The sequence below is a fragment of the Mesocricetus auratus genome, unplaced genomic scaffold (genome assembly GCF_017639785.1).
Source record: "Mesocricetus auratus isolate SY011 unplaced genomic scaffold, BCM_Maur_2.0 Super-Scaffold_100003, whole genome shotgun sequence".
In the NCBI taxonomy this organism is placed as follows: Eukaryota; Metazoa; Chordata; class Mammalia; order Rodentia; family Cricetidae; genus Mesocricetus; species Mesocricetus auratus.
The window spans coordinates 71,900,027-71,912,337 of NW_024429188.1; the positions used below are offsets into that span (position 1 = coordinate 71,900,027).

Sequence of the window (12,311 nt, forward strand, 5' to 3'; positions counted from 1 at the left end):
CATGTAGTCCTGGCTTGTACAAAGAGCTGAGTCAGCTAGGGAAGGCAGCCAGGAAGCAGCCTTTCTCCAAGGTCTCTGCTTCAGTTCCTGAATCAAGGATCCTGCCTTAGTTCCTGCCCTGGCTTCTCTCAATGATAGGCCAAGAAGTGTAAACCTTGTCCTCCTCAAGTTGCTTTTGATCACAAGGTTTAGAAAGTACCTACAACAAGATTCAAGAATTTCACCTCCCTGCCTGAGCAGTGCCTCTGGAGTCCTGCTTGTCTCTCTGGGGTGAGCTCCAGTCAGACCTGGGGTGCCATCACCCAGTTTGCCCCATTACCCTCTGCCCTAACAAAGAGACACATCACCCTCTGACCACTGACCATTCTTGTGCTGTCTAGAAGGCTTTTCAGATCCTGGTGTGTCACCTCCCACTTCATTCTCAGTGGGGGTTTTACACTGGCTGTCTACACTTTGTATCTGAGACCTCTAGACACACTTTTGGTCAGCAGAGCAACAAATCTTATCAGAGGCTCTGATGTTCATTTACCCCCTCCCATTGTAAACAAAGACTTCTTGTGTTTAACAAAACCAAACGAGCCTGGCCTCTAGATATAATTGTCTAGTCATTTGAATCCCATCAATGTTCCTATTCATAAATGGGGGTTCATACCTAGCTCATAGTGTTTATATATATATATATATGTGTGTGTGTGTGTGTGTGTGTGTATGGTGTGTGAAGCGACTTAATACAAGAGCAGTTTCTTGCCCCTACTAGACAGTTGCTAAACATTGGTTTAGCAAAGGAGGAAAGAGTCTTATCTACCTGGGCATGTATTAGGGAGGCTTTATGGAGGAGGCGACACTGATGCAAAAGTTATTCAGTGAAGAGTAAGGACAATAACCTAATGACTAGTAAGGAGAAGGAAAAGGAGTGATCAAAAGTACGGGTGGTAGGAATGCTCTGGTAGGATGGGGCAGTGAGTGGGGTCAGTAGGGGATGGCATCTGGCAGTGGGGCCTATTGAAAGATAAATCTTTGAGAAACAGAGTCAAAATGTAAAAAAGGGGGGTGTATCATGCAATAAGCTCTTCACAAACTGAGTTTGGTCTCCAGCCCCAATGTGAAGGCTTTTGAAAACTAATTATAACAAGGTTTTTTGAGGAAGTAGAAGATAAATCCTTCCGTTGCTGTCAATCCTGAGAACTTAATGGTGTAACAATTTTTCTCTTTTTGGGGGGAGGATTATTTTTGGAGGGGCTCTTGGTAAGTAATTCAGGGTGGTCTTGAACTATCTATGTAGCCCAGGTTGGTCCAGAACTCACCACCCTCCTGCCCCGACCACCAAAATACTGGGATTTGTCCTTGAGTGTTAACACTTTTAGACACCAATGACTTCATGAAAACCGATGGTTTGATTGAAGGAAATGATGAAGGTTTGAAGGGGGAGTGAATAACTGAAGGGTAGGTATGAGGGGGATTAGACGTGCACCTGGTGAAACAGTAGAAAAGATATATTTCTAAAATCCTCCTTCCTGCTGCATAAATTGCCTTCTTTGCATTTAGGAATTGGAAGTTCCTGTCTCAGTTCGGGGCTTCTTTTCAACTTCTTCAGGGTCCTTAACGCCAGGGAGGTGCAAGCGTAGGGCATTAGGACCCAGAGATTGTTGTAGTGAGCAAGGTTGAATCTCGATCTCTCAATTTTTCTATCCAGCTCCCTCCTCTCCCTTTGTCATTCTCTCTGCCTGCTGCCTCCGCAGTGAGCCTCTAGCTCTCCCTGTGCTAACTGCCTGCGCCTTGAAAGCCCGGGCTGCGCAAAGCAGAAGGATTAGTTGGGACCTGCCTTGGCGACCCCATGGCATCCCCACGAACCATAACTATTGTGGCCCTCTCGGTGGCCCTGGGACTCTTTTTTGTTTTCATGGGGACTATCAAGTTGACCCCCAGGCTCAGCAAGGATGCCTACAGTGAGATGGTAAGTGATGTGTAAGAGCCATGAGGAGCGCACCCCTATGGGATTGTGACCGCCTTTCCTTTCTTTCTCCGCTCCAGTGCCTTTCCCTTATCCTCTCCCCCAACCCCGGACCCTCCCTTCTCTCTAACAACTTTACAGCTCGGAAGGAACAGCTGGACAAGAGCGATTTCGTCGTGGGCTATGCCTGGAACAACTGTTTTCGTGCCACTGCATACCAGTTGGGGGAGGGGCTGCCCGGCGAGGACCCCCAATTTTAAGTCAAGCCGGAGGCTGAGACCTGCGTAGCACCTGTCATCGATGAGCCCGTCCCTCTTCCCAGCACACACCCAGAGTCGCAGCCACAGCCTGGCTGCAAGTCTGAGTCTTTCCCTCTAAGCAAAGAGTTTAGCTAGCCAGAGTTTATTTATTTTAGGGAGGAACAAAGGGGAAGGAGAAGAAGAGCTGGGGGGTGGGGTGAGGAGACAGGTTCGTAAAGCTAGCAGTTTGTAGGGGCTGGCTAGATATTCTTCATCCCATGTGCAGAGCTCTGACAGTTATTCCCTTAGGCGCCCGGGCACGATCTGGATCTTGGAGACAAAGCAGTCTTGCCCCAAATAAAGGTCACCGAGCTTCTGCTTCTGCCCCTTCCCTGGAGGGGAAAGCTGAATGTTTTGTTTTATTTTATCTTGTGTGTAGGCTAATCTACAAAATATATCAAGTCTGTTCATACTCTCCTGCAAAACCATCTGTAATCCCCACCATGCCTCTGGTGGCTCCCCAGAGCCAGGCCCTCTGCAGGTTTCCTCTCTGCGGAGTTGGAATGCCCGAAGGTGACTGGCCAAAACAGCTCTGCACACTGGGGGCTGGGCTGCCTTGCCCAGTTAGGTGCGATGAGGACTTATGGCGTGGAGTACTAGGAGATAGCAAGAGATGTTTCCAGCACTTTTGGGCTCTCCCCTCCGCCCCTGTCACTTTGCCTATTTGATTCCCGGCCCCGGTTGTAGGGAACCTGTTTCTAGAAGCCCTTGCCAGAATGCCAGTAATGGGAGTAAGCACATTACTGGGCTCTCAAGGTCAAGATGGGAGTGAGCTTAGGGGAGAACAGAAGAAAGAGGGAGAAGAGGCAAGAGGGTCTCTCCTTTAGGGCTGAGGCAGGAAGGAATAGCTCATACACTGAGAGGGATTAATGGCTCTCCCAGAGCTCGCTGCAGAACATTCCAGGGACCCTCAACATGAGCTGCAACGGGATGAAGTCTGGAAAATGGTAAATGTTCAGAAAACACTTGCACACAGCTCTGGCTTGAGCTATCTGTTCATTCCTTACCACGGGATTACTCCTGGGTGGGGGGAGGTGGCTTAGGTCTAGCCCCAGTGGCAAATCCTAATATGCTTCTCTTTCCCATCTCCCCTCCTCCCAGTATGTTAGACCAGATGGAATTGAAAGCAGGTCAAAATAAGTAGCCAAGACTGCCTGCACTGGGGAAGGGGGTAGAGTCAGGGAGCAGAAGCCACCAAAGGGCTTGAAGAGGTTGGAATACAGGGAAGCAGTGGAGGGGAAATGCTTTTCTGCTTTTGTCTTTGCTGGACTAGTTTGGTGTTCGATTTTAAATGCACGAATGTGCTCTTGTTTTACTTTTCACATGTATGTTTATTTATACATTTGTGCCTGGGTACATCAGATGTATTTTGAGCTTTCCCTTTCTTTAGGGACATAGCTTTCTTCACTATGCTTCCTGTACTCTGAACCTTGTCCAGCTGCCTTAGAGAGGGACCCCCCAAAGCTGCACCCTAAGTACAGTGTTAGGCTCTGCAGGCAATTCGGCTAAGATGGAGTCAGCATCGGGAAGCTTCCTAGCAGCTTGGCAGGAGCTCATGAGGAGTACTAGCCACAAATGGGTTTAGAGTGAGCCTCTTCCTAGGGAGTGGAGCTGTCTATTGCAGCCTAATGAAAGCAAGAGGAAACAGCCTGAAGGTCTCCTGGCACATACAGAAAAAGATTTAAATTGATGTACTCTAACAGAGCAGTAGGGAACAATTGTGTGTGTGTTAGCTCACTCTGTGTTTCTGTACTATGGGGCTTTCGGAGGGGTGGAAATCTAACTCGAAGGAAGATGTCGAAGTGGTATGGAGCTTAAAGAAGATTTTCAGACTGCTCTTTCCCAGGGTCTCCTCCTGCGCGCTGAGTATCAGGCTGTGACTGCTGATAGCTTTCTGACATAGGGCCCACTGCATAGTACCCAGGCTGGTCCCAGCTTTAATCTTGAGCCCATTCGAAAGGGAGGCAGTATTCAGTTCTTGAGCAAAATGTACTCAATATAAATTTGTTGACAGCACCCAGAATGCTAAGGCAAAAGACTTGGAAGTTCGAGGTTAAGCTGGAGTATATAGTAAGTCCCTGTCTCCAAAAGGATGAATGGGTAAACAAATGAGTCTAAAGAGTCATTGTTGCATTACCCCATCACCATCCTTCAGTCCTTTCTGGTTTATTCTTGATTATACAGTTCAGAAACCATTTCTTGTCTCTGAGAAGGGGCCAATAGTCCTTCAGAACACCAAACTTAGGACAGATGGAATGATTATTTCCCATTTTGGAGTGACTTCTCTGCACTAATGGAGTTAGTCATATGTTGACTGCAGTGGTATTTCTCATAAGATGTCAAGGTGGTGACGGGTGATGCTGGTGTAGTTATGTTACTTATTTAGAACATCTCTGTGATTCATTTTATAAGCCCTTTCTGTTTTACTAATGGATAATTGGAGCTCACCAGGTTTAATGATTTATCCAAGATCATAGGGGAAGCTATTGTTAGAGAAGAGATTAGAAAACCATGTGCATAAGGAGTCATTGAATTTTTTTTGGTTGACAAAACCTACCACTGACTCTTAAAAATATCTGACATTATTCTTCCTTTTTCTTTTGCATGAGTTCAATCCCCCAATCCATTCTATATTTTGGGTGGTTGTTTTATTTCTGAGCCAATTTTTCAAATTTAGACTTATGCATTTCTTTTCTTTTCTTTTTGGTCTTTTGAGACAGGCTTTCTCTGTAGATTTGGAACCTGTCCTGGAACTCACTCTGAAGACAAAGCTGGCCTCAAATTCACAGAGATCTGCTTGCCTCTGCCTCCCAAGTGCATGGATTAAAGGTGTGCACCACCACTACCCAGCTTCTTTTCTATTTGTTTACCTCGATTTTAAAGGCATTATATTCTAGGCATGTGGAGTACACTTTTAACCCCAGCAATTGAGAGGCAATGGTGGGTGAATCTCTCTGAGTTTGAGGCTAGCCTGGGCAAGTTCCAAGACAGCTAGGGATATATAGAGAGACCCTGTCTCGGTAACAAAATAAATAAAGATATTACATTGTCTTAGGTATTATTTCCTCTATGATGAATAACTGGAGAAAATGCTAAAAACCAAACAAAAGACTATGAACTTTTCTTCTGGCTTCACTGGAGAATACAGGAAATATTAGTGGGAAGAGTGCAGGATTTGGACTCATTCAAGCCAGATATAGAATTCTGGCACTCTTGGTTTCCTTATTTGTAACATGGGAATAAAAATTCCTATATCAAAAGGTTGTAAATATTAGCTGAGACAGCATGTTTATAATGTATGGTACAATGCTTGTTACAGTAGGTGTTCAAGGAAATCTTTGAGTAGGTAATGGTGATAATTGATTCTATTTTATGCAGTGGGTTTTCTAACTAATTTGAATGGTCGCTTAAGGGGCAAGAATCGAGCGCACAGGAGAACAAAATGTACTTTCACTCGTTCTTGTGAGCAGACCTTATGCAATCAGATAATATTGAAGAATCCACTTGCTGCTGTGTAATTCACAGTGTCTCTCCTACAGAATTAGCACATGCATCTCTGAATAATCCATTTGGCGTGTGTTGTCTCATACCTCCCCCAGATTAAGGAAGTGTTATTATACAGTCTTCTATATCCCAAGGGAATCCTGCAGGATCGAAGCCGCCCTTGACTGAATGCCTCATTAGTTCACTTGAATTGGGAGACAATGCTTACAGATGCTGCTAAGCAGTTTCCTGTGCAGGGACTGGGGGTATATGAATGGCTAACTTGCATGCAATTTATATTCAGCTTTCTTTAGTGGTGCTTGTATCCTGTAAGCACAGGAGACCACATATGCATTAGTAGGAAAACACCAAAATACTGTCACAAAGATGCCAAAGGATTTGGACCCTGGGGACCATGGAGTACATCTCTGATTCTTTGCATCCCCTCACAGAAAAGATTTGTTAATTGTGCTAATTTGGTTATCTGTAGTTAGTTAAATGCTCCCCTGTTTGTGTAACCCTAATGAGACATTCCCAACATGTTTGTACAGTTTATTTAATGTCCATAGGCAATCTTTTATGCTTCCAATCAGTGCCATTAATTGCTTCCCAACTAGGTAATAGGGTAGTAATTCACTGATGCTTAGACTTCTTGGAAGTGGTGCAGTATATCTATTCCCTTAGAGAGAAAACAGACCCTGAGATGTGACATGTCTTGCTTAGTTCACACAGATAGCCGGACAAGGTCAACTATGCACATTACATCAGAGCTCTTTCTGGAATCTTGCAGACTCTCAGTTTGGCCAACACCTGACTTTGTTTCAGAGTGGTTTTGACTTAACAGGAGAGGACAGGTTCACCCACTCTAAGAAGCAATGTAGACAGGATCCCCTTTGCTTAATGGGATCAGCTTTGTTAGAGTCCTCTTCAGGTAAGTATAAATGACAATGGAAAGCGGAATCTCTGAGAAGGTGCTTATCATTCATGTGAATAGTTGGCAATTTAATGTGATGAGCTTTTTATTGCATCCAAATAATGCTCCATGATTCACAGGTGGCCTCTTTTCTGCAAAAATTCATAAAAATCATACATGAGTCAGCAAAATTTGCAGCACTTGTGTAGGTTTTATGTGGTCTAAGATAGTAACTAGGCTGAGACTTTTAGGCAAAATATATTTTTGTAAGTGCACTCTTCCACTCTCATACACTGCTCCTGTAAATGTTATTGGAGTATAACACACAGCCAACACATAACCGTACAGTTCAGAAAATTTCAGAATATCCCCCATTCAAGTATGTTTCCATTAGAAGCCGACGATCGGCACTCCATCACATCCGATGCCCTTTTCAGTCACTGCCCTCTCAAGGCTCTGATTTCTAACAGAGAGAGAGAGAGAGAGAGAGAGAGAGAGAGAGAGAGAGAGAGAGAGAGAGAGAGAGAGAGAGAAGGGAGAATTTTACTCTCACTTGAAGCTATGGTACTGTGAATCTTCACTCACATTTCCAAAATAATCATCCAATTTATAAAAGGGGAAACCGAGGCAATAAGATACAAGCAACAAAACAAATACAGGTCCAAGGATAATGCTACAGGATTGCCTTTAAGTGATTTGAAGCATTTGACTAAACTACGCAGTGTATATCTGGAAGTTATGGTATTTGAAGGGACTGTAGGATCTCTAAGAAACTTAACTTCTCTCCTTTGTGCGTCCTCCAGAAGCTCAAACTTTAAGATTTAGGAATTCCTCCTTGAAAAACTTAGTGTTAATTAAGAATGGTCCTCTTATTCTCAGAAACAAAAGGCGAGACTTAAAAACTGAAGCCAATGATGTGACAGACTTTGATGATCCCTCATGGAAGGCCTCACCCTCTCTGGGGAGTAGATAGGGTGTGGAATGAGGGGTTTGGTGGGGGGGGCCTAGGAGGATGGAAGGGAGAGGGAACTGAGATTGGTATGTAAAATAAGATTGCTTTTAATTTAAATAAAATTTATTACAAAAAGAATGGCCCTTTTGAAAATGAATGTGGTAGGCTTTGACTTATTCCAGTAATCCTTGCACTTGAGAGGTACAAGCATGAGGAACAGGAATTCAAAGGCATCCTCAGCTATTTATTGAGGCCAGCCTAGGTTACAGGAGACCCTGGAGACAGAGGGAGGACCAGGAGTACAAGATCATCCTTAGCTACATATTAAGGCCACCCTGGGTTGGCTACATGAAAATGTCTTCAAAAGAAAGAGAGAAAATGGTCCACATAAATATTAAAGAAGCCCCTCAGATCTAGAATTCTTTCTCTAATATCCTCCTGCTACTATCACCAGGATGAAGAGGCGGGAGTGGGGTGGAGGCTAATGGTTAACCATGGAGGAAAGGGGCAGTCAACATCTGTAACTCGGAGCTGAGTTCTGCTCCACATGGCTCTGGTTTCCTTGGGCCTAGAATTTACTGTGCCTGGCAAATCTGTCTTTAATTTCACCCCCCAAAACCCGTGCTCTAACCTAAGGTGAGGAGAGGGAGGAAGAACTATGGCTAACATATTTTTTACATGCTCAGGATCAGGGCAGGAACAACAGTGGAGTGATACCCAAATCCTTGGATGCTTAAAATCATCTAGTATTTACATTGGTCATGTATATATTCTCATCTATAGATTACTTACAATATCTAGTAAACATATGCTATAGTTATGAATGGTGAGAAGGGTCTAATAGAGATGTAAGTTTAACATTTCTTCAGTCTACAGCTGAAGAAATTGGGATCTGACCTGAGTGGTGCTTCATTTGGTGCCTTTGAGAAGTCTGTGTGTGTTGTATAAACTTGGGATTGAACCACTACCAACCCACGAATTCATAACTGCAGGTGCCCATGGAGGTCAGAGGCCTTAGATCTTCTGGAGCTGTAGTCACAGGTGGTTGTGAGCCACCCAACATAGGTGCTGAGAATTGAACTTGGGTCTTCAGATAGAGCAGTACTTGCTCTTAACTGCTGAGCCGTTTCTCCATCCACCAGGAGTCTCATCTTACAGTATGGGGTTTTATTGAGTCATAAAGAAGAATGAAATTATGTCATTTGCTGGAAAATGAATGAAACTGGAGATCATATTAAGTAAAATCAGATAATAAAAACAATTTTACCTATCTTCTCTTATTTGTGAATTCTAGAATTGTTTGTCCTTTCTCTGTTTTTTGTTTGTTTGTTTTGTTTTAAGACAGGATCACACGTATCCCAGTCTGGCCTCCAACTCAGTTTGTAGCTGATGATGATCTTGACCTTCAGCTCCTCCTGTCTCTTCCTCCTAGGCTAGGATTAACATATGTGGAAACCTGCCCAACTCATTCAGTCTCCTGCATACTAGACTAGCACTCTACCGACTGAGCTACATCTTCAGCCCTAGAATTGTTTATGCATTTTTATTTGTTTGGGGTTTTTAAATGTGTGTGTATGTTCTATATTGCTATTCCAGGCATTTCATTCAGTCTTTTTGTTTGCAAGTTCAAATTCATCCTCATGGTTTCCAAAAAGACATTCCTTAAAATCAGATTAATTTGCTTCCACTGGCTTATAGGACAAAGTTCAAAGCTCCATAACGCAATAAAGTTTTCTATCATGCAGTCCATATGCTTTTCTTCTATTTCGTGTCTCCCTTCCCTTCCCTGCTCTAGTCCATGCCAAAGTGAAGTACTGTTTGCAGCACATTTATCTACTTTAGGACCTTTTTACCCATCCATTTTCCTCCATTTGCCAAGCCTTTATTGTTCCTGTAAACACCAGATTTTCTTTTAGGATTCTGCTCCCACCATCACCATCTGAGGAGATCTGATGTGCCTCTGCTATACCTAAACTTTATCACACTTACACATTTCAGTATCTACTCCTTCCGTTTTAAGCTTCAAGCTTCAAGAATCAACTAAGCGGGGTTCACAGGAGCTCACAGAGACTGGAGTGACAATCAGGGGGCCTGTATGGGCCTGAGCTACGTCCTCTACATATACCTTAGGGTTGTATAGCCTGGTGTTCTTGTGGTACTCCCAACAGTGGGAGTGGGGGATCTCTCTGACTCTTTTGCCTGCTTTTGAGACCTCTTTCCTCCTATTGGATTGCCTCATCCAGTCTTGATATGAGGGCATGTGTCTAGTCTTATTGTAACTTGATAGTCCATGTTTGGTTGATGTCCATAGGTGGGCTGCCCTATTCTGAAGGAAAAGGAGGAGGAGTGGATCTGGGAGGTGGAGGTGGGGGGACAACAAACTGGAGGAGATGAGGGAGGCAAAACTGGTCAGAATGTAAAATATGAGAAGAAATAGATAAATTTTAAAAGATGATAACGCTTTCCTTTTGAAAGATTCATATTTGTATTCAGAATAGTTAGTACAGTGCCTAGTATATGCAAAGAATAAAGATTGAGACAGTGAATGGAACCAGGATTTGTTTGTTCTTTGAGACTGGGCTCTCATGTATATCAGGCTAACCTCTAACTATGTAGCTAAAGATGGCCTTCGGCTTCTGATTTTCTTGCCTTCACCACTGGAGTGTGGGGCTTACAGGCAAGTGCCAACATGCTCGATTCATGCAGTCTGGGCTTTGAACCCAGGGCCTCATGCATGCTAGGCAACTACTCTGTCAACTGTAGCCCCATTGTATTTTTAATTTGATCAGCATTTTTTGCATATTCTACAATTGTATACTTCAACTCTGCTTTTTAAAAACCTACCATGCATTCCAATAAAGGGAGTCCGAATTTGTGAGGCTTTCCCATACATCGTCTTGCATTTGGGTTTGGACAAAGCAAGTACTAGAAGGTGTGGATATGGATTGCATGGACCAGTTTTATGGGTTCAATGAATTTCTTTCAGTTTGTTAGTGATTTACAGGTAATAACTAAAAAGTGTTATAAAGCTAGACTTGCTACATTATTACTTTTGGTTCCTGTCTTAGTCCATTCAGATCACCATAACAAAATGGTACAAACTGGCAATTTGTGAGCAACACACATTTGTTTTTTTTTTACAGTTCAGGAGTCTAAATCCAATGTCAAGGTGCTAGCGGGTCTGGGTTGGCTGAGGGCCTTCTTTGTGGTTTGATGGCTCATTCGAATTCTTTTTTATGGGTATGAGTGTTTTTTTTCTGTATGTGTGTCTGTGCGTTACATTTTTGCAGTGCCACAGAAGCCAGAAGATGCAGGTTCCCCATGGAACTGGAGCTAGAAGAGGTTATGAGCCCTATGTGTTATTGGGAATCCAATCTAGGTCCCCTGCAAGAGTACCCAGTGCTCTTTTAGTTATTGTGGTTGCTTTGAGACAGGATCTCTAAACTATGCAATCCTGGCTGTTCTGGAGCACACTATATGGACCAGGCTGACCTTGAACTCACAGAGATCAGCCTGCCTTTGCCCCCACCAAGTGCTGAGATTAAAAGCATGTGCCACCATGCCCAACACAGCCAGTGCTCTTAACCACTGAACCATCTCTCCAACACTATATTTTTTATAGTTTTTAAATTAGAGATCCCAAAGAGATTGCCTCCATTTTTCTTTTCTTTTTTTCTTTCTTTTTTTTGCCTCCATTTTTCTTATCCCATTCACAAGGTTTTATTTAAGGAACAGGGTGAAAAATGGGATACTTTTGGTTGGTATGAAAAGGTGATGGTAGGGAAAAAAAGTCCCTTGCTGGCGTTTTCTTCATTCTGATGTTAAAATTGTGACTAATGCATTGATTTCTTTATGATATCCCAACTCTAGAAACGTGCTTACAAGAGCTATGTCCGAGCCCTTCCCCTGCTGAAGAAACTGGGCATCAATTCCATTCTCCTTCGGAAAAGCATTGGCGCTCTTGAAGTGGCCTGTGGCATCGTCATGACCCTGGTACCTGGGCGTCCCAAAGATGTGGCCAACTTCTTACTGCTCCTGCTGGTGTTGGCGGTGCTTTTCTTCCACCAGCTGGTCGGTGATCCTCTCAAACGCTATGCGCATGCTCTGGTGTTTGGAATCCTGCTCACTTGCCGCCTGTTGATTGCCCGCAAGCCTGAAGAACGGCCTTCTGAGAAGAAGGCCTTGCCTGAGAGTGCAGAGCAGCAACCCTCCTTGTATGAGAAGGCCCCGCAGGGCAAAGTGAAAGTGTCCTAGGGAATCGAAAGTGCAAAAAGTGGACTTTCGAAGCACTTGCTTCCTTGACACCCAAGAAGATAACAGTGTGTGGTTTTCATTTGATTTATTTATCTTGGGGAAAAGAGACAAATAAAAACTGCAAGTTAATTGGCTTGTGTGTATCTCTACTCTAAAATGACCTCCCCACATTTCCATCCGTGCACCGCCTTTAATCACTCTGGAGCAATGCTCACATCTTGCTGCATGTAACTGCCCATGGCTACTACTGAGGTGTTTGTGAGGTGGACTCCAGCAAGCCTGTGACTGTGAGATGCAGTGTGAGGGAATGTATTTAACTGCCATGTGTGTTAGTATACACGCATGTGTAGAGGAGGCTCTGGTCTTGAACTAATCCGGCACAGGTGTCCTTCCCCGTATACACAAATTCGAGCAAAGGTAGACTAAAGGAAGCCTCCTGTTAAGAGATTCCTATTCTGC

The 12,311-nt window shown here is 43.8% G+C and overlaps 1 protein-coding gene across 1 annotated transcript; it reads left to right on the plus strand.

Annotated features, from left to right (window-relative positions):
- Positions 1 to 1,690: 1,690 nt before the first annotated feature.
- Positions 1,691 to 11,981, plus strand: Tmem35a (transmembrane protein 35A). Its single transcript, XM_005072493.4, has 2 exons — positions 1,691 to 1,954; positions 11,469 to 11,981. Exons 1-2 carry the CDS (start codon positions 1,835 to 1,837, stop codon positions 11,850 to 11,852), a joined length of 504 nt encoding a protein of 167 aa, XP_005072550.1. The 5' UTR covers positions 1,691 to 1,834; the 3' UTR covers positions 11,853 to 11,981.
- Positions 11,982 to 12,311: the final 330 nt, after the last annotated feature.